Here is a 19,426-nt window from a genome sequence, read left to right as displayed (position 1 = left end):
GTTAAGGCAATGAGAGGCCTTTTGGCAACTTTCAAAAGTCCGATTATGCCAGTCAAAGCCCAAGAAGTGCCATATTGACCCTTCCATACCTGCGACAAGACTTTCAGTTCGGGACAGTCATGGGCCGATCGAATTCTGGCGGTGAGAACCACTTCCCTCCTTGCTTATAGTGCTCGTGCAGGAACAGACGCACCGCCAACTCTCCTGCAACCTCAAAGAAGAGGTATGAGACACATGAAGACCCGACGAGCAGGCGATTTGCTCAGAATACTCCATTCCGATGTCTGTAGCTCTAATTTGAAACCTCGCTGCTGGAATCATAGCATCTTCTTCCATAGAGACCACAAGTCCCGAAAAAACAGGAAAAGCAAACAGTGGTGATGACCGGCTGCTACTGACGCATGCAGTAGCATTCAACCTGATAGTTATATATACGAGAGGTGGGATTGTGCAAAGAGAAAGGAGAAGGAAGGACTCTGCAACACCCAAGAGGTAGTATCAAGAGGGGGAGAGAGCATGAGCATAAAGGGGGAAAACTCGTACAAGACTCAATGTATGGCCTGAACGCTTAAACCGTGATCACCAAGACCCAGCTCCCATTCCAATGCATGGCAGTCGACTCAAACGAAACGGAAAGCCAACTTGCACAGATCAAAAAAATTCATGGCAGAAAGTCGGAGGGAAAGGCACTTATTTATAGGCAAGAGAACGGAGGAGCAGGAAGGAAAGTGGTGAGGAAGGCCGCCGCTCATGACTCACCTGGAGGGAGGGGTAGGGAGCTCGAAACGTGAAAATTAAATATCAAAGCGTGGACAAGTCTTGCACGATCGAACAAGTGATTGAGATTGTGCAGCTTGAAACATATGTCCAATTCTGAGCTAATTCCCCGGACTGATTGTTGCAGCAGGGTCAAATAGTTAAGGTAATTTTGCTTTGACTTGCAGACGTGTGAATTGACGGGGGCGCAGTACAGAAAGGAGCGAATCGGATATAGTGGATCATCCGTTCGCGTTCAGAGTGACTTGGATGAAACTAAAAGACCTCAGCCAAAGTGAAAGAGTGTTTCTTTCTTCGCCTTCTTTCCTTTCTTCTTCCCAAACGTACCGTCGCCTTCATAGTCCATTGGTACAGCACTTCCTGCTGCATTCGCCACGGCTGCAGCAGCTTGAGCTGGTGTCGGTGTCAAACCACCATTACCCCATGGAGTCTGCGCTGGTGTGTTGGCCCCTGATCCTGAAGGCGAGTTTCGGCTTGAACCTAGCCAGCGGACTGAACCACGAGTATTGAAGCCTGCCATCATTGTATTTGGCTTGGCTGCTGCGGGAAGAGAGGGGAAGTTGTCTTCAGATTGCCTCACTGGTGTCTGGCGTGATGTAGGCCGATTGAACGCGGCTACTGTTGTGGCTGGTTTGACTGAACTGAGAGTGACGGATCCTCCTACTGGGGCAGGCGCCGCACCCCAAGGGGTTGGTGTTGTTGTCTTCCGTGAGCCACCACTCGCTGGACCAAGAGCTGGGAAGGGATCACGACTGGTACCGCTTGCCAGTGCATTGCCCCAGGATCCTTGTCTTGAAACCGCAGAACGTGATGATTGTGCTGTGCTCTTCTTAAGTGTGAGTACTCTCCGTCCACCTGATCCACTGGCACTGCCAGTGACACCAGGCAGTGTGCCGCTAGGGCCTGGAAGACTAGGATAATCTTCATTGATGCTACGCCAACTATTCCAGGCTTGAAGAAGGGCTTGCTGTTTCGACTCATCTTCATACAAGTCAGCCAGTTCACGAATGAGTTTGCCCAATTCCGAGCTTGGGCTGTCGAACAGGGAAAAGACGCCATCGATCAGATCAGTCGCGGAAATTGTCCCGCTTCGGTAGGCCGAAACATGAGTCCGAAATTGGGACAACTTGGTATTGTCATTTTTGAGTAAATTCGTGGCCCGCGAAGTGACTGCTTGGTGCCGAAGTGCTCGCGCTTGTTCTTGAGGTGTTAAGTTTGCAGAGGATGGAGCTGCTGAATTAAGTAACAAATTCTCGACAGGAGGCAATGGCTGTGGTGAAGGTTGAGTTGCTGCTGGTTGGGGCCTGGACGCTGGGCCAGATTGTGTAAGTTGACCCCCAAAATTCCTGCTGGATACAGACTGGGCACTTTGGATTGCCATTTGTCTTTGATAGGCTACTTCGGCACGACTGAGATTTTGCGCAGTTGACATGGGGAGAGGTTCCGAATTTGGATCTCGGCCTCTTCCATTGCCACGATCTTGTCTCACCCGACGCTCTGGTTGATAAGGGGTCCTCAAGTCCGAAAAGCCTGAGAGATTGACCAATCTAGCATCTCTTCGAGCGTCTTTGGATAATCCATTCGGATGTGCGGATAGTTGATGTGCTTTGAGATCCATCTCAGCCTCAAAAACATTCGTTTTGTTCGCCTGACATTCAGCATCCAGGCAGACAAAGTGGGCATCAGCAAAGTGCTTCTCGAGTTCTTGATAGTTGAGGTAATATTGAGGATTTCGGCCGCCATTCCTCCTATCGCAGATGTGGCATCGTTCATGCTTCTCCCTACAATGAGTGTAGAGTTCGTCGTCGCCATAAAATCGTTGTTTGCAAAACGCACATTCAGGATGGCCCTTGAAACCCGACTGGTCAATTGCACCTGGATTATCATCACCGAAACGCTCATGCTTGCGTAATTCGGCATATGTGAAAAGCTCGTGTTCGTGGGTGAAAACTTTCTTGTTTCTGGTGCAAAGATCACACATCATCTTCCTGTGAGATTTAACATGACGATGAAGATCGGGCCAACCCAGGCAAGCCACATCACAGTCCTTGTCGGGACAATTATATCTCAACAAAAGAATGGTGTCCTCGAGGATGACATTTTGTTCGTACTTGATGCCCAAATTCTCATCAACCTTGACGAGATCGGCATCGGAGAATTCTTGGAAGCGTTTCTCGGCATTGTCGGTGAATATCACAAACGGGGATTCTGTCTGGAATCGCATGTTAGCATGATGCTGGTAAAATCAAGATATGGGGGGATCACTCACTCTGCAGTGTGCACAAGCTCGAGTCTTGTACAGCGCCCTCAATCTCAGTGAACAGATATGGCAAGTCTGGTGGTTACAAGGAGCAATCGCAACATGTTCAATAGGACTGGCACAGATGAAGCATACTTCTGCCTCTTCCATGGCCGTCTCTTCTCCTTGTCCCGATGATTGAGGGACATTTGGGTCACCTTCCATTTTCGAGGCAGCTTCGGTCAGGCGAGCACCGAAACCGCCTCCAGGCGGCCTTCCTGAGCTCCCGTCTGCGGGTGTTTGAGAGGGAATTGTTCTTGAGGATAGCGCAGAATCTCTGGGTTGGCCTCTTCCTCTTCCTCGGCCTCTGCCTCCTCTTTGACCACGAGCTCCCTTAGAGTTGGTGTCTTGTCTGTTAGTTTCGGGGGAATTTTGAGAACCGCTTCGATTTCTGTTTGAACGACCACGGCCTGGATGTGCGCCGCGAGGGGTGGAAGGAGGGGCGTCAGAGGTAGTTGCAGCGGCGTTGGCAGTTGCGTCGGCCATTGTCGATGGTTGTTGATGAGATGGTAGATCGTCTGAGTACAATGGAATCTAGATCTGTTTGCTGGAAGCTAAGATAGCAACTTGAGCTGTCGTGAGTTTATGTGGTAGGCGAAGCGTTGGTGGTGGGCAAAGAAATTAGAGGTGGATGATACTAGTAATGACGGCACCGGACAAATTGAGATGACTCAGCTGCCGGCACTAAGTGAGGTCTACTAGCCCTTCATGTGCTTAGTCTTGATGTTAACGACTGTTGGCTATAGCTAGTGTCCACGCCGAGTTAAAGATATCAGCAACCCCTTGGACAACTAGGTGTGTCGATTTACATAAATATGCACAACGACGTCAGTCTAGAAACATCAAGAACGGATAGATGACTCTTTTCGCCAGTCAGTAGATGCAAAATTGAGGCTGTGCCCGACGCAAGCCACTCTTGGGCTTTCCATGAGTCATTTTGGTCTCCCAAAGCGGCATCTGGAGAATACTACGGACTTCTGAGCCTTTGAGGGTGAGACATTAGTCAGCAAGGCTGGCCCTCCTGAAAGAGGCCTCAGGCATCACATTTCAGTGCCAATTAGGTCTGAAGTTTTCATGAATTCCCATGGCTTGAACCAAACCACGGATTACTCCTCCTACGTTTCGCATTCGAAGCTTCTGTCATCTTCAAGTTTCAGTCATGAGTCGAGGCCAAGCAAGCAGCTAACGATATTGCATCCGCTTCGAATTCTGCTTCCAATAACCCATTAAGACCATCATTATTCATCCGGATTGTACATTTGCTGAGAAATGAGCTTCGTCATGGTGAACATATGCACTCGGTCCTGTTTGAAGACTTCGCGCATTTTGTCATCGCAAAAAATGTATCTTTTGTCGCTAGGATCTTGCAACTCATTCGCTTTGATGTGTTGCCAAATCCGTTTGGTAGTTTGCGGTCGAGACAACTGTGATCCGGTGTTAGCTGGTGAAACCCACAACCCAATACCGGTATCTCCACTTACCTGTGTTTCTCCACCAAACAGATTGGATAATGCCGGAGATAGATTTAGCGGTTTCTTATCCCGATCAGTCAACAAATTCAAGGTATCATTAAGCGCATCAACTCACATGAAAGCCAGTCTCTTTCTTCGGCTTCTCTGGCTTATTTCCATCTTCGTCAAGATCCGAGTCATCTGAACCTGTCACTCGCTCTTTCTTGACTTTCTTCTTCCGCTTTGCTGGTGCGGCCTTGTGGTTTGCACCACCACGTGTAGGTCGTGCGCGTCTTTCCTCCTCCGCTTGTAGTTTGGCCGCAAATGCCGCATCCGCGTCAATGCTCACTTTGTGTTTCTTTTTGGGCCGAGATGCATCAGCTGCACCTGGTCGATCCTCACTGGGCGCCTCACGCTTAGCAGGTGAACTTGAGGGAGAAGGTGGGGCAGGTTTGTGAATTCCGTTTGTTTTGGGTGTTGGATCCGCAGGTTCGACCGAGGGCACTACTGAGGTCTCTGCGTCGCCGCTGTTCTGAGCACTTATGATGTCGAATCGCTCGCCGATCAATTCCTTGATGGCAGCCTGGAACAATCTCAGTATTAAATTGGACAATAGAGGCCTTGGGCATGTGTTACCTTCTGCGGAGTTATGTCATACTCAATACGATCTTGAATTCCCTTCATAACACTCTTTCTCGAGATGGTCGTGAGATCGGAAGTCTCCAAGATCGAGTCGATGATGCCAACATAGTTTGCCCGTATTTCCGAGGATACTTTCCATTGTTAACCAAACTGCAGAGAGGAGCCTAGTAACGGGTAGTGAACTTACGAGACATGTCTGCTGAAGTTTGTCTGAAACTGCACTAGGTCGTTGGGATGTAAACTTGGCGGTGGAAGACTGGACAAGCCGAGAAGAGGAAACAGAGAAAGTCAGGTGAGAATCGACAGGTAGGCCATGCAATGCGTGAAAGGCACTGATGGCCGACCGAGAGATCTTGAGGCAGACGTAGGCGCGGAATGAGTATAGAGATAAGTCAGAAACCTCTGAAAGGTTGGGCTTTCAATGTTCGTCGTTGTTGGAATATATGTATTGTTGATTGGGAAGGGAGAAGAATGCGACAGCGACAGCAAAGTAGAGGAATTCGGGTGGCTTGGGGAACTGGAACTCCACAATTTTGGAGCCGCTGATCTGGAGGTCGAAGATGAAAGTGATACCAATGAGGACGCGTTGCCTAGCTAGGTGCTGGTTCTAATCGTTCGACGACGATATTGCTGCGAGTGAGAGCCCGGCGCAAGTCCCAGTTCCAGGCCAGCACCAGTCTACATTCGACACAGATATGCAGGGCAGATGGATGGAGTCTTCGAGTTTGGATGGATTCTTGGGGAAAGCCACTCGTTTATGTCCATGGCAGGTTAGCCGACTTGCAGAGTTGAGCTCGAGTCATGCGTGATCATGTGCTAGTCTACATGACTCGCAGGGTCCAGTGCAAATCTTGGCAGCCACACGTGCATCCACACCACTGCCATTGCCGCCACCAAAGTCGAATCGAATGAATTTCTCGAGACCAAGCCGCCAGCATTAGACAATAACTTCACATTCGAGCGCCCTTGTCAAAGATCAAGCAGCCGACCGCTGCATCCCTTGCATCCGCAATCATGGCGCCCGGCTTCGATCAGCTTTCCGACCATGATTACCAGGATGAAGAAGACAACATCGACTTCTCCGATCTCAAAGAACGTTATGATGTGCGCATGGAAGAAGGTCTCGATACCTTTGTGGTACGTTGGATTTCATCCAAGTCGCAGATTTGTATACTGAGAATTACAGGTTATCGATGGTCTCCCAATCGTCACCGAAGAACAAAAACCCCGACTCATCAAATTCCTACTCAAGAGATTAAACACGGTTGGAAGGATAAAAGATGGTGAAGAGTCCATCTATATGCCAATGAGTGATGCCGGTTCATCTGAAGGGTATACTGAGAGCACATTAAAATATGACTAAAGTGTCCTAACTGGTCTCGCAGATTTGCGTTTGTCGAATATCAGACCCCCGAACAAGCAGTCGCAGCTACAAAACAACTCCACGGAACGGCCCTCGATAAAAAACACACTCTTGCCGTCAACAAGCTGACAGACATTGAGAAGTATGGACGAGAGGGAAGAATAGATGAGCAATATGTTGCTCCCGAGATCGAACCTTTCGCAGACAAAGAACATCTCCGATCATGGTTATTCGACCCATCTGCTCGTGATCAATTTGCCATGTTCCGAGGAGACAACGTAGGAGTATTCTGGAACAACAAAAGAGACAACCCCGAGCCCATTGTTGATCGCAAACACTGGACTCAACTGTTCGTCAACTGGTCACCGCTTGGAACATATCTGGCTTCAGTTCATCAACAAGGAGTGCAATTATGGGGCGGAGCGTCTTTTAAGAGAATTAAGCAATTCCCCCACCCATTTGTCAGCCTCATGGAATTTTCACCGGGCGAAAAATTCCTGACGACATGGTCCAATCAACCGATTGTCGTAGAAGAAGGAAAAGGCCCGCTCACCATCGACGAGGAAGGAAAACATATTGTCATCTGGGATATTGAAACTGGCAAGCCTCTCCGGTCATTTGTCGCCCATGATCTAGCTCAAACTGTTGGCCCAGATGGTGTTGCACCTCTCAAGCCCAAAGTCCAATGGCCAGCTTTCAAATGGTCCGCTGATGAGAAGTTCGTCGCAAGAATGAAACCCGGTGAGAGCATCTCGGTTTATGAAACACCCCGCATGAACCTGCTGGACAAAACTTCGGTCAAGGTCGACGGTTTGGTGGACTTTGAATGGGCTCCAGCTACCACCCAACGTGAGGGTGTCAAGACTTATGAACAACTCCTCTGCTTCTGGACTCCCGAGATGGGTTCAAATCCTGCTAAAGTGACTCTGATGGCATTCCCCACCAAAGAGATTGTGAGAACACGAAATCTTTTCAACGTCACAGATGCAAAACTACACTGGCAATCCGATGCCAAATTCATCTGTGTCAAAGTCGACAGACATTCCAAATCCAAGAAATCATTGGCTACAAATCTCGAGATCTTCCGAATCAAGGAGAAAGGTGTTCCCGTCGAGGTCGTGGACAGTCTCAAGGATACAGTTATTAACTTTGCCTGGGAACCTAAAGGCGATCGATTCGTACTCATCACAGCAGGCGAAGCAGTGGCAGGCAGCAATGTACTCCCCAAGACCGCAGTTTCATTCTTTGCACCCGAAAAGATAAAGGGCGCAGGGACTGGTGCATTCAAACATGTTCGAACGTTCGACAAGAAGAACAGCAATGGTATCTACTGGTCACCACGAGGTCGGTTTGTTGTGGTCGCCACTGTTAGCGTACAACAGCATTCGGATGTCGACTTCTACGATCTGGACTACGAAGGTGACAAGCCTGAGAGTGATGCTGCTTTGGCTGCAAACCTCATGCTCATGAACACTGAAGACCATTATGGTATCACCGATGTAGAATGGGATCCCACAGGACGATACGTCACTACTAGTGCTAGTGTCTGGACACATCAGGTATGGTTTTTTTCTATTCTCTAACATTAACATAAACACAACATATACTGACCCACCCCACCAGATGGAAAACGGTTTTCGACTGTGGACATTCTACGGCCAAATGCTGTCAGAAAACCCCACCGAGAAGTTCAAGCAATTCCTGTGGCGCCCACGTCCACCAACCGTACTCTCGAAAGACGAACAGCGCAACATCCGCCGCACACTCCGTGAATACAGCAAAGAGTTCGACGAGCTCGACAAGGAAATGGAGGAGGGCGCCAACGCCGCAGTCATCGAGGCGCGTCGCCGCCTCTACCAGGAATGGTACAGCTGGGTGCGCGAGGAGAAAGAACGACTCAGAGAGGACCGAGAGGAGCTGGGTCTCCCGGATCCAGAGGAGGAGCTCAAGTTACAGCGGACCCGTAGTGCGGACGTTGATAGCGAGAAGGTCGTTGAGGAAGTCATTGAGGAGGTCATTGAGGAGACAGAGGAAATCATTTCGTAGACGGCAGGAGGCGGTTCATGTTTCTAGATGGCGGATGGATCTAACCCACCGGTTATGGGGTGGTCAAAGTGATTGATTGATTAAATGACAGATGATGGGTTGAAACGACATCTTGGTCTCACATAGACCGATATCGATCAAAACTTGAACATGAAAAGAAGACGAAATAATATGTTCCCAAAATGCCCCCTAACCTACTCCTACCTCGGCTGCTCTGCTGTCTACTTTTCAGCGTGCCTCTCTCCTCGTTCCGAAGGTCCCCGTAGTCGAGGGCAGGTACCCATGTTATAACGGCCTTACCCAGCTAGCATGAGCCATCACACATATCAGCAAGTCAACTCATGTATACATACCCAGTTTGGTGCAGGTGGCTGGTGGGAGGATGACAAACTCGACTATTTCGGGGATGGGTGATATTATATTACGCTCGTGGCGCAACCAGTGATTCTCTCGTCCACCGTAAACCAGCACACAGATAATTACAGGCTGCTTCACTCATTAACCGATAGCATGCAAGTTGAAGATCGCATTCTACAAGCGTAAATCACAATGAGTCAGAGTCGAATGTTATGTAGTTCGAATTCGAATGAATAGTTGAATCGATCAACCGAATAACCGTTGATCGACTAATTCATATCCGTCCAAAACTCCCACGCTACCATCAAGTCCGAGCCTGAAAACACCATACAGGCGAGCAGGAACTATTCTGCATCTCTGATGAACACCCTGATCTATGCCCCTGAGTCAGACTTCTGACTGATGTGAAAATCATACATGTCGCAGCGCAATGCAATGTCCTTGACTCGAGGAGATCCGATGGCCAGACCTGGCTTGGACTGGAAATCAAGAAAATACTATCACTGACAACAAATCATAATGGTCGTGCTGCACACGCGCTGGAAAGGACTTTTGGGAGGAGACTTTCAGGCGCCTTCTAGCGTAAAGTTGTGTAGAACGGTTTGATACCGAGACTTCAGTTCCAGTTCGAGCTCAATCTTCATCATCACCTCTCATACCTTCCTCGACATCTCGCAATTGGTCCAGGTTGACTCTGCACTCCTCCATTTTCCGCGACCAATAGAAAAGTTCCTCACTGACAGCTGCATGTCGCTTGCTACTAAGCGGAGCATCAATGCCGTCGTAAGTCTTCCAAGCGATGCCATGCTTGCGCTTGGCCTCTTCGAATTGGTCGGTCAACAGCTTCTTGACATTAGCGAGAGCATGCCATGGAGCAATCTTGGGTCGGATAGTGGGGTCGTCAAGCATTGCGGATTTCATTAGCTGCGTAATTTGTGCGGTGAAATCTTGCTCTTTGGCCACTTTGGAAGTTTGCTTGTTTGTGTTTGAACTGAAGTGGGTCGATTTAAGGCTGGCATGTGTAACGTGCTTGGTCTTCTTCGAGCCCGTGAGACGCTGACAAACCTCGCAGCTTTGAATGTGCTCGCTGTCATGGCGATGCAGAACATCTTGTGCTCCTCTAGACACACCGTTCGTTTGTGCTTGTGGCTGTGCTTGCCCTTGACTCATGGTGATATCTGGGATGATGTAGGCGGATGTCATGTTCTCGTCCAGGTCCAGATGTCGTCGGCGGCGAGAAGTATTGGAAGCTGCAGTTGGATCTCCTTCCAGGACGCTCTGCTCTGTGTCATTAACAGCAGACTTTTTGTTCGGTTGCGATCTGTGGTGAGCACTACCGGCAGGGGCGCTGGCGTGGCGTTTGTTCGGGCTCGGGGAAATTGGCGCATGGCTATGCACAGGTGACAACACCCGAGCATCATCTGAGACTGTTGTCTTCGCATTCTGCTTCGGGTCGCCAAACCGCTTGCTTGGGACTCTCCTGGCTGGTGATCTCTCTGGGGATTCTATCGACCGACTCAAGTCAAACAACTCTTCTTCTTGCTCGTGAGAAGAGACACGCGTCGTCTTCTTGGTCTGAGTGGTTTGTTTCTTAGACGATGCTCGGAGCATTCTCAATTCCAGCAGTGCATCATCTCGTTCTCGAGTCAACGAGTTGATGGTCTGAATGGCCTCGTTCAAGTCGCGTTGAAGAGTTCGGAGAGAAGCAACTATTTGTTTCTCATCGGCTGGAACGGTATAATGAACCCGGACGTCTGGTAGGGATCCTTGGTCTGCGACAATTTGAGAAGTATTGGGAATGTTCTGTGGAAGTATGAATGACTGGCTGTTATTCTGGGATCTGATAGAAGTAGCTCTGCTAAAGCGTGTTGACTTTTTCTGAGCGCGGTCGAGAGGTGGGGAGGCTGATCCTGGCGTGTACAACACCTTCTGACAATGTTAGCAAAGTCACTGAGCACCAAGTCCGGTGGGATGAACCTGATAAGTGTTGACGAAGGCATCGGCAGAGTGAATGCTCGAGTAATTTGTACCAACGGTACCGTTGTCAAACCTTGAAGGCGCCATGGCGTTGAATGAGGGCAATGTTGCCTACCTAGTACAGAATGTTGGGTGAACAATGAGATGTTGGAAAGAAGCCATGCATCGAATGGACATCGCCAGAAATGTTTATTATGGTCGTCCAGCCTTGGTTAGCGCGGGCGGAAGCAACATGGCGGATCGGAATATCCAGATCCTCCGTCACTTCTTGGCGCGTTCATCCACTAGCTGTGGTGACTTCGGGTTCGTCATAACAAGTTAATCACCCTGACCAGTTCAGCAACCTCGCCATTGCGCTTTAACTGTAGGAGTTCGCGGTCTTGAACCTGCCTTCTCTCGATCCTGCCTGTTGCGTCTTGAGCATAGCGCTGTAGCTCAGAAATCACTGTGATGAATCCAGCATCCTGGTTGCTTGCAAAACGACACATGCCCTGGTGATCTGAAGCAATCCCGAAGCTGAGCACGTCGCGCAATAAAGGCGCTGCACTGCTCTGTTCCACAATATAAACATTGCCAAACCCTTTCACCTTGGTGCGATGCTCCTCCCAGAGGAATACTAGTTTCAGCTCCCCTGCTATTGCAAGAAACTGCGTATTGATCTCTTCAAGGATTTCTGATCCTGCCTTGAGAGCTTTGACAAGACGCGTCTCAGTGCGAAATATGCTTCTTGGAATTGAAACCGAGACCAGCTTTTGCAGATGGTGTAATAGCTGCGCTTTCTCTGAGCCCAAGTGCGGCGTACCAAAAAAGAACACACCATAGGTGCAGGTAAATATGGAGCGGAGGTGAGATGTCGTTGGACCCATTTGATCTGCGGCGTGTGACAGTGCCTGAAGTAGGCAGAGTGAAATCAGCGATGGTAACTCAGACACAGTCTCATAAACCAACGAACAGGAAGATCACTTACTCTCTTTACAACAATCCCTCCCAATGAGTGGCATTGAAAGATAATCGGTCTTTGGGTGGCGTTTTGTAGCTCGGTTATCGTCAGCGACGCCTTGATTATCATTTCTACACAACTAGAATGCTTACGCTTCTGTTTGCAAACAGGTGTTGCACCAGCGTTTGGGCGTGATGCAAGATTCGATTTGAGCTGGTAGGCCCACTCAGAGTGGTGAGGTTTGCATTGTAGCCCCAGGTCAAAACCCTCGCCTGCCCAATGTATTTTGGTAAGAAGTCTTGATCACTGAGCCAACAAATGTTGCCATTGTCCGTTAATGGGTTTGTGTAAGTCCAAGTCCGATATGCGTCACCATTCAGTCCATGAACCGCAACAATACTAATCCCATCAGCAAAGTACACTATTGACTCTTATAGGAAAAGATAGACTTTGACTTACTCGATCTCAGGTTCTTGATCTGCTGGTCGGTATAGTTCTCTCAAACCAAAATTTTGACTCATGCTTGCTTCCTCCCCAACACAGATAGAGACAGTACAAGCAGATCTTGACAAAACGTTCGTCTCCGCTCAAACATGACATGTAATCTTTATGGTACTGGCGGCTGTAGACTACCCTTTCTAGAAAGACGAAACGGTACCTTGGAGCGCATCTACACTCCAGGCTGCAGGCTCCCAGCCTACACACATTGCATTACAAGCTGCGCCAGCTCCAAAACTGCCATCTATGCACGGCCCCACAGTCGTTACATCTTTCCACGATCTCTCAACCAGTTCTTTTGGGGTAGGACCTAACAGTAGAGCTAGGCAGGTGATTTGGGTCAGCGGGACAAGGCCGCAACCTATGCTGGCCGTCACTGGACCCAAGTAGCGCTGGGTTCTACACCAATGCGTTTGATTGAAGTACTACCTCTACAAGCCCAAGGAACCCTGCCCGGTCGTCGTCAACACAATGTACTTCTCTGAAACGTTCGATCGGAATTGACCAGTCTACAGAATTCGTCGGACGTGGGAGCTAGACCGTGGCTGTTTTCACTCTACACCCATTTGCGCACGACAGCACTAAGGTCAACCTCTGTCTCTCGGTACCCATTGTTTCGTCCATGGCCTCCTCCGGCCAGGTAATACTCGGAATAGCCTGTAGCATTCTTACGATCGTGTACGAGACCTCCATAAGCGCAAAATCCTCCCCTAAGCACTGCCTGGGTCCACCATGAAACGGAGAATATGCCCAGCCAATTTTCGACAATTCACCGCCTTGCCATCGCTCGGGCCGAAACTGGTTCGCCTTGGGTCCATAGATGCTTTTGACGCGGGAATTGACGTATTGTGAGAAGACAACCATTTCACCTTCTCGAACAAGTATCGGGTGTCTCCCATCTGGTCCGCCGCCAGTTGGCAAGAGAGTCGTCTTCTTAGCCTGCCGTTGGTTTAGCGGAACGGGAGGATATAGTCGCAGACCTAGGTTAATCGTTAACTTACAAGTTGGACTGATGATTCTGATAAAACATACTCTCTTTGATGACACAGGAAAGGAACGGCATTTTACGGATCGCTTCTCTGGTAGGTGTTTCGAAGCCTTTCATGCCCACCACGATCTCCTGCCGGAGCTTGGACATAACTTCCGGATGTCGAACCAGTAGCCAACTAGGCAACGAGATCAGCCTCTAAAAAACCTACGTTGTAGATGGGTGCAGGAAAACTCACAAAGTCCACGAAAGGCAGCACGCGGTCGTGTCTCGCCCAGCCAGTAGAACGTTCAAAATTTGGTCCCGAAGCTCAGTGGTGTTGCGTGATTCCTGCGAAACTTGGTCGATGAACCCATATTCATCACCATCGGCCTTGTGATCGGCCAGTTCCCTTTCTTTGATGTACCGCTCAACATAGCGATGGACGTTCTTGCAGGCCTTACGAAATCTAGAAGGGTTGTACAAGAATTGCCACGGCGCGATGCGATAGCGCTTTGCGAGTCCTTCTTGAGCCACGGTGAAACTCTCCGAGAACAATCTGTTCTCGGCATCCTGATCAATATCCGCTCGAAGGCTGTAAACCGAGCGCCCCATCAACAGCGCCGTGGCCGTGTCTAGTGTGAGGCTGAAGAACAAGGGCTGTAGATCAACCACGCCAGACTTGGGTATGCGGGCTAGCAGGTTGTCTACGTGCTCTTCGAACTGTTTGAGATTCTGATACTGTGCGCGGACGAATTGTTTTCTTAGCATTTCTCGAGAGTGCTTCCACGCAGCACCCTCTTGGGTGAAAATGCCGTGCCCAAGCAGAGGGGCAAATATCTGGTAACGCAAACCGAATCCATAGTCTAGTCCTATCAGGTTGAACACAAATACAATCCTCACAGGGCTCCTTACCACTAAAATTGGTCGAAAGGACAGACTCTAGATTATCGGGATCAAGGATGTGGAAAGCCCGTGGACCGAAGAGAAGATACTGAGAAAGCATATTTCGAGGCTCATAGTCTTTGGCGATCGAACAAAGAAATGGCAGCAATTGGTCATTGGCATTTGAAATCCATAATTCTCGTATTCGATCAATACCAAGTGGCCACTTATATGGTAGTTCTGGGGGTGGTTGACAATGGTGACTCTTCCCAAAAGCAGAATCTTTCTTTGCACTGTTCAGAATTGTACACCGGGCTGGTTTTGTTGGGAGTGTAACTAACCCTGTGTCTCAAAAACGCAAAGGCCACTGATCTCACAAGCCAGAATATTGTGCCAAGAAGGAGGAAAGTTGTTGTCCACGAGGGCAAACTTAAGCCGACTATCCTCATGGAGAGACTGCTAACACTTGTTTGATGGGCTGCCATCCTTCAGCCTGGATAACGCCGATTGATGGAGTGCAAGTGTTCACAATATCCAAGAGAATTAATAGTATCCTTGAAGATGAATTTTTGAGGTGGTTCAATTCGAAGTATTTTTGATACGCGCCGGGCTCAGGTGAGGAGAGGGGAGACCCGATACTGTGCTCACTTGATTGGACAGCAATCATTCAAGGACCACAGCGTTGTTTCGACAAGCGCCAGCCTTACGAAGCGCCTAACTAAGAATGGCGGAACGAAGCAGCTGCAGGCTGCAAGGGCCAAAGGGTACAGATATTCTTAGGTAGGAGCTAGGTCGGTACTTTTGCAAACCATCCTGCCTGGGGATGAGTTCGGGCTTGGGGCAATTAACGGGGAGCAGTTGCCCCGACCCGTTTCGACCATGGTCTTGACCACATCGAACTCAATCTCCACCACCATCTTGAGTCACCATCCATATTGAGCTCTCCGGATGGGCTGCTTGGTTATTGGAAGTATGGGGCGAAAGGAAGTAGCAGCACCTTTATCTTCGGCTTCTGGCGACTGGACGTCGAGGTCGCCTGCATCCTTCTTCCTTGACCACTCGTGCCCTGCTAGCAGAACTATCAGTTGTAAAGCATGACGTTGAAGTTGTTATTCCCCTCTAAGGCTGAAGGCGATGGAATCACACACGCTCTACAGCCTGATGTCACTTCAGTTGAAGGTATCGAGTAAGTTCTCTCAACCGATTGGCGTTTGCTAAATCGGGCTGACATGGAAAGCATTGTTGCTGTACATGGACTCAATGAAGACCTTGTTGGAGCCTGGACCGACAAGGCAACGAAAAAGCTCTGGCTTAGGGATTTATTGCCACTCGATGAATTTATGACTGTTGCTCGTGTTTTGACCTTTGGATATGATGGGAGTCCATCGCATTTTTTCGATGCAGACGAGGAAACGGCACCAGTGACGACAATCGCAAGGAATCTTGTCTGCTATCTTTCAGCCAACCGACATATGGCGAGATGTGATCAAAGACCTATCATTTTTATCTGCCATGGAATGGGCGGCCTCATCGTCAAGAAGGCGCTAATGCTTTCCCGCGATGAGAAAAGCCCCACGACCCACCATCAACAAGGGATATTCACCTGCACTGCTGGGATTCTGTTCTTCGGTACTCCTCATGGCCAGGTTTCTGACCCTCATATTTGGTACCGAGCTAGATATCTTGTTGATCTGCCAAATACCAAAAAGCTCAAGCACACCTCCGCATTGTGGTCGATCAATCAAGATTTTACAAAGATCCAACTGTGGTTCACGCAAATATTCTTTTGGGAAGAGATTAATCCTCGTGTTGTTAATTCCTCTGCCGTCCCGCCAGGAATGGAAGGGTCTAGTGCAGGGATCTATGCGACTCATTCGGGCATGGTTAAATTCGCCGCACTTGAATCTCCTGGTTATTTAGTTGTCAGATCCAATCTTCTTCGCCTCTGCAAGGGCGCTGCTGGTCGCATTGAACTGCGAAGGAAGAATAATGAGAAAGCTCTGTGTGACAATTGGCAACAACAATTAGCCATCGATCATGGCATAGGAATGCATATGAGTCAAGCCACGAGTCCTTCGACGCCGATGAAAGAGCCGCACCCGCACAATATCTTCATGCTCCCAAAACACCATCATCTGGACTCCAACCAGTTTATTGGTAGAGAGCAGGAGAAGACCAGGCTCAAAGAGGCATTCATAGATCTGAGGAGACCCTCGTCAGATGACTTTGCAAGGAGATTCGTTGTGTATGGTATGGGGGGTGCTGGGAAAACCGAGCTTGCGTCCTGGTTTGCAAAACACTACAAACATCGGTGAGTATCCTATGAATATCGAGAGGAGCTAAAACTGATGGACGCTGAGATTTGATGCCGTTGTGACCATAGATGCGACATCAACAGAACGTATCAAATCTTCACTGGCTGAACTCGGTGAGAAGGGTGGTCTCGAAGCTACGGAGAAATCAGGAGAACATGTGCTTCAACAATTTTGCAAGCCAGTTTTGCTTATCATCGACAACGCCGATGACTCACGGTTCAATGTGCTGGAACATATCCGGATGAATAATCACGCTTCTGTGATTATCACCACAAGACACCCGAGCCTTTGTCGAGATGCGAATGTGGGATTCTTGAAACTCCAGGGTCTGGGAGAGGACGAGTCTTTGCGGCTCCTTTTGACGTGCTCTAAGATCGCTGAACCTTGGAACTTAGCCACGGAGACGGTTGGGAGAGCGATATGCGAGCTTTTGGGCCATCTTGCTTTGGCACTGGTAGTCGCGGGAAGATCTATCCAGAAAGCATTCCATGGGCCTGAAAGGCTTCAGAAATATCTCGATTTCTACAATTCTAAAAGAGAGGCCTATCATTCGTCTCACCATGAGCAGGATGGTATCGAGGGTGATTATCGCGATCAGACGGGAAAGGGATTTGCATATCCTGCATTCGAAGTTTCTCTTGCACGTCTTCAGAAGAATCAATCGCAATCCTGTCAAGACGCGATTGAAATTCTCAACATCATTGCTTTCTACCACCGCCAAAATATTATGCTCGATATATTCACGGAAGCAGCACGGAACAAATCATCATCTTTCATTGGCGCCGCCGCGTCTCTTCACATGAGGCTGAAGCATTGGGTCGCCGAAAGATTCTGTCCACCGCGTGTCATGCCTGCCTTCTGGAATTCAGCATCGCCAGGGAAGGATACCCATCGGGCACGAGACGGTATGTCGGAGTTAATCTCTTTATCTCTTGTTAATGTGGATGATACGACTTCTGAATACTCCCTACACCCTCTGGTTTATGACTGGGCTCGAGATCGTCTCAGCGAAGGAGAACGGAAGCTCTGGGCACGGATAGCACTGAATATCCTTGTTGAAGCAATCAGATTGACATCCCAAAGCGACACCAACAGGCAGGAGTGTGTAAAAGAAGCCCACAAACAGTCCGAGTTTCACAGAAGCATATTATCTCATCTGGATATATGTTTCCCTCTATGCTCGATTGAGATATCCAACTATGACGAACTACTATCAAGAGCGCGCCTTTATGTTTCACCTTATCTGTTTCCAACGTTTTTACACATAGTTGGGGAGCAAGCATCCATTATGGCCAAGGCGGGGTTCGTATATGGCGAAGGTGGCAGATTTAAGGACTCTCTACTATGTTTGCAAAAAGTGGAAAGACTCCTGTGTCGATGGCTGGGAACCGGCAATTCTAGAACAATGGCTGTCATGCTCGGACTTGCAAGGATCCACTGGGGCTTGGGTCAGCTGGATGAAGCCATCAGACTGCAGAAAATTGTGGTCAACGCCCGAGAAAGAAATTATGGCTCTGATAACGAAGAAACGCTCGAAGCTACTGACGAGCTTGGGCGATCTTACTGGCTGAACGGTCAATATACGGAGGCACTGGACTATGCCGAGAGGACAAAGACACGCATGAACATCACCCTTGGGGAGGACGACGCACGGACTTTAGTTGCGATGGACAGATACGGAGTAGCTCTGCAATCGTGGCACCGGTTCGAGGAATCTGCTCGAATTCATGCATATGTTTTGGACATGCGACAGAAAAAGCTCGAACCAGAACATTTGGAAACACTTGAATCGAAGAACAATCTAGCCATGGCGCTCATGGACTTGAAGAGATTCGACGAGGCTGAGAACCTAATGCACGAAGTCTACAACCAAAGAACGACGAAACTTGGAAAAGAACACCCCTGGACTTTGTGGGCGCTGTGCTACCTCGCGAAGATTATGGTCAAAAATGGGCAGCTTGAGCAGGCGGAGCATTTGTTGCTTGGTGGCATTGATGCTGCTAATAGAAGTCTGCCCGAAGACCATCTGGGGATCCTTATGGGAAAAGGCGAACTCGCGCGCGTTTATTCCAGACAAGGTCGTTTGGATGAGGCTTTCAGCCTTCTATCACACACGGTCAAGCGACTGGAGGAGACCCGAGGGCGAGAACATCCAGACAGCTTTTACGCGAAATGGAAATTGGCAATCCTCCACCAACGACGGGGCGAGGTTGATCAGGCTATCGAAGAGTGCCAAACCGCGGTTCAGAGGGCGCGAATGAGGTTGACAGATGCTCACCCCTTAGTCGGCATAATGCAGGCTGATCTGCATCAATTTTGTCAGACCCAACAGCCTCAACAACAGCAAGAACATACGGATCCAGTACCCCTCAGCAAGATCAAAGGCGTTAAACGTAGATTTGAGTTTCGAGCACGATTGACGTGGTGAGCTGCAACTCCTGGAAGACGACAGACATTCCACTGTCGACGAACTAAGAGCATTGGATAATTGTGATTTCATATGTTACATGGATAGCGGATTTGGGCTTGGTATTGCTCTTGGGTTTCAGGAACACATGGTGACATCAGTATTGAGCAAGGCTATCTTTGTGTGCAGACAGCCATTATCGTTTATTATAATTCCACAGGTCACTGGAAGCCTCTTTTTCAACGTACTCTGCGCATTAATATTGTGCTGGAGATGAGGTAGTCTTTAGGCAATAATGAAGTTTGGCTCTGGAATGTTTGCTACGGGTGCGTGCAGTAGTGTGCTTCAAGATATTTAGTCGGCTGGTGGATAAGGCCAATTCATCTTCACTTCAACATGCTCATGCTTGAAGCTGATGTTTACTGCCTCAAACTGATCTATCTAGTGAAGATAAAGGGAAGCAGCATATCTCGCCGAGCTTTCTTTCACCCCACTTGAGCAC

The 19,426-nt window shown here is 48.9% G+C and overlaps 7 protein-coding genes across 7 annotated transcripts; 2 read left to right on the top strand and 5 right to left on the bottom strand.

The window, feature by feature from the left end:
• Positions 1–1,042: 1,042 nt before the first annotated feature.
• Positions 1,043–3,562, bottom strand: LTR84_003509 (uncharacterized protein; the record flags this gene model as incomplete). Its single annotated transcript, XM_064847097.1, has 2 exons — positions 1,043–2,989; positions 3,140–3,562. The coding sequence occupies 2 exons, from the start codon at positions 3,560–3,562 to the stop codon at positions 1,043–1,045; spliced, it is 2,370 nt and encodes a 789-aa protein (XP_064705450.1).
• A 752-nt stretch (positions 3,563–4,314) lies between these two features.
• Positions 4,315–5,363, bottom strand: LTR84_003508 (uncharacterized protein; the record flags this gene model as incomplete). The annotated part of the gene is made up of 5 exons (XM_064847096.1): positions 4,315–4,500; positions 4,558–4,611; positions 4,664–5,110; positions 5,164–5,300; positions 5,357–5,363. 5 exons carry the CDS (start codon positions 5,361–5,363, stop codon positions 4,315–4,317), a joined length of 831 nt encoding a protein of 276 aa, XP_064705449.1.
• Positions 5,364–6,183: 820 nt separating this feature from the next.
• On the top strand, positions 6,184–8,578 carry PRT1 (Translation initiation factor 3 subunit b; the record flags this gene model as incomplete). Its single annotated transcript, XM_064847095.1, has 4 exons — positions 6,184–6,306; positions 6,356–6,501; positions 6,555–8,091; positions 8,156–8,578. The coding sequence occupies 4 exons, from the start codon at positions 6,184–6,186 to the stop codon at positions 8,576–8,578; spliced, it is 2,229 nt and encodes a 742-aa protein (XP_064705448.1).
• Positions 8,579–9,568: 990 nt separating this feature from the next.
• On the bottom strand, positions 9,569–10,999 carry LTR84_003506 (uncharacterized protein; the record flags this gene model as incomplete). The annotated part of the gene is made up of 2 exons (XM_064847094.1): positions 9,569–10,864; positions 10,913–10,999. The coding sequence occupies 2 exons, from the start codon at positions 10,997–10,999 to the stop codon at positions 9,569–9,571; spliced, it is 1,383 nt and encodes a 460-aa protein (XP_064705447.1).
• A 221-nt stretch (positions 11,000–11,220) lies between these two features.
• Positions 11,221–12,373, bottom strand: LTR84_003505 (uncharacterized protein; the record flags this gene model as incomplete). Its single annotated transcript, XM_064847093.1, has 3 exons — positions 11,221–11,802; positions 12,005–12,251; positions 12,312–12,373. The coding sequence occupies 3 exons, from the start codon at positions 12,371–12,373 to the stop codon at positions 11,221–11,223; spliced, it is 891 nt and encodes a 296-aa protein (XP_064705446.1).
• Positions 12,374–12,884: 511 nt separating this feature from the next.
• Positions 12,885–14,323, bottom strand: LTR84_003504 (uncharacterized protein; the record flags this gene model as incomplete). Its single annotated transcript, XM_064847092.1, has 4 exons — positions 12,885–13,330; positions 13,383–13,516; positions 13,577–14,183; positions 14,233–14,323. The coding sequence occupies 4 exons, from the start codon at positions 14,321–14,323 to the stop codon at positions 12,885–12,887; spliced, it is 1,278 nt and encodes a 425-aa protein (XP_064705445.1).
• A 973-nt stretch (positions 14,324–15,296) lies between these two features.
• LTR84_003503 (uncharacterized protein) lies at positions 15,297–18,945 on the top strand (the record flags this gene model as incomplete). Its single annotated transcript, XM_064847091.1, has 3 exons — positions 15,297–15,388; positions 15,440–16,513; positions 16,563–18,945. The coding sequence occupies 3 exons, from the start codon at positions 15,297–15,299 to the stop codon at positions 18,943–18,945; spliced, it is 3,549 nt and encodes a 1,182-aa protein (XP_064705444.1).
• Positions 18,946–19,426: the final 481 nt, after the last annotated feature.

This window comes from Exophiala bonariae (assembly GCF_035927105.1).
Source record: "Exophiala bonariae strain CCFEE 5792 chromosome Unknown scaffold_16, whole genome shotgun sequence".
Classification (NCBI taxonomy): Eukaryota; Fungi; Ascomycota; class Eurotiomycetes; order Chaetothyriales; family Herpotrichiellaceae; genus Exophiala; species Exophiala bonariae.
Note: the sequence above shows the minus strand (reverse complement) of the source record. Positions and strands in the feature narration are given on the sequence as shown.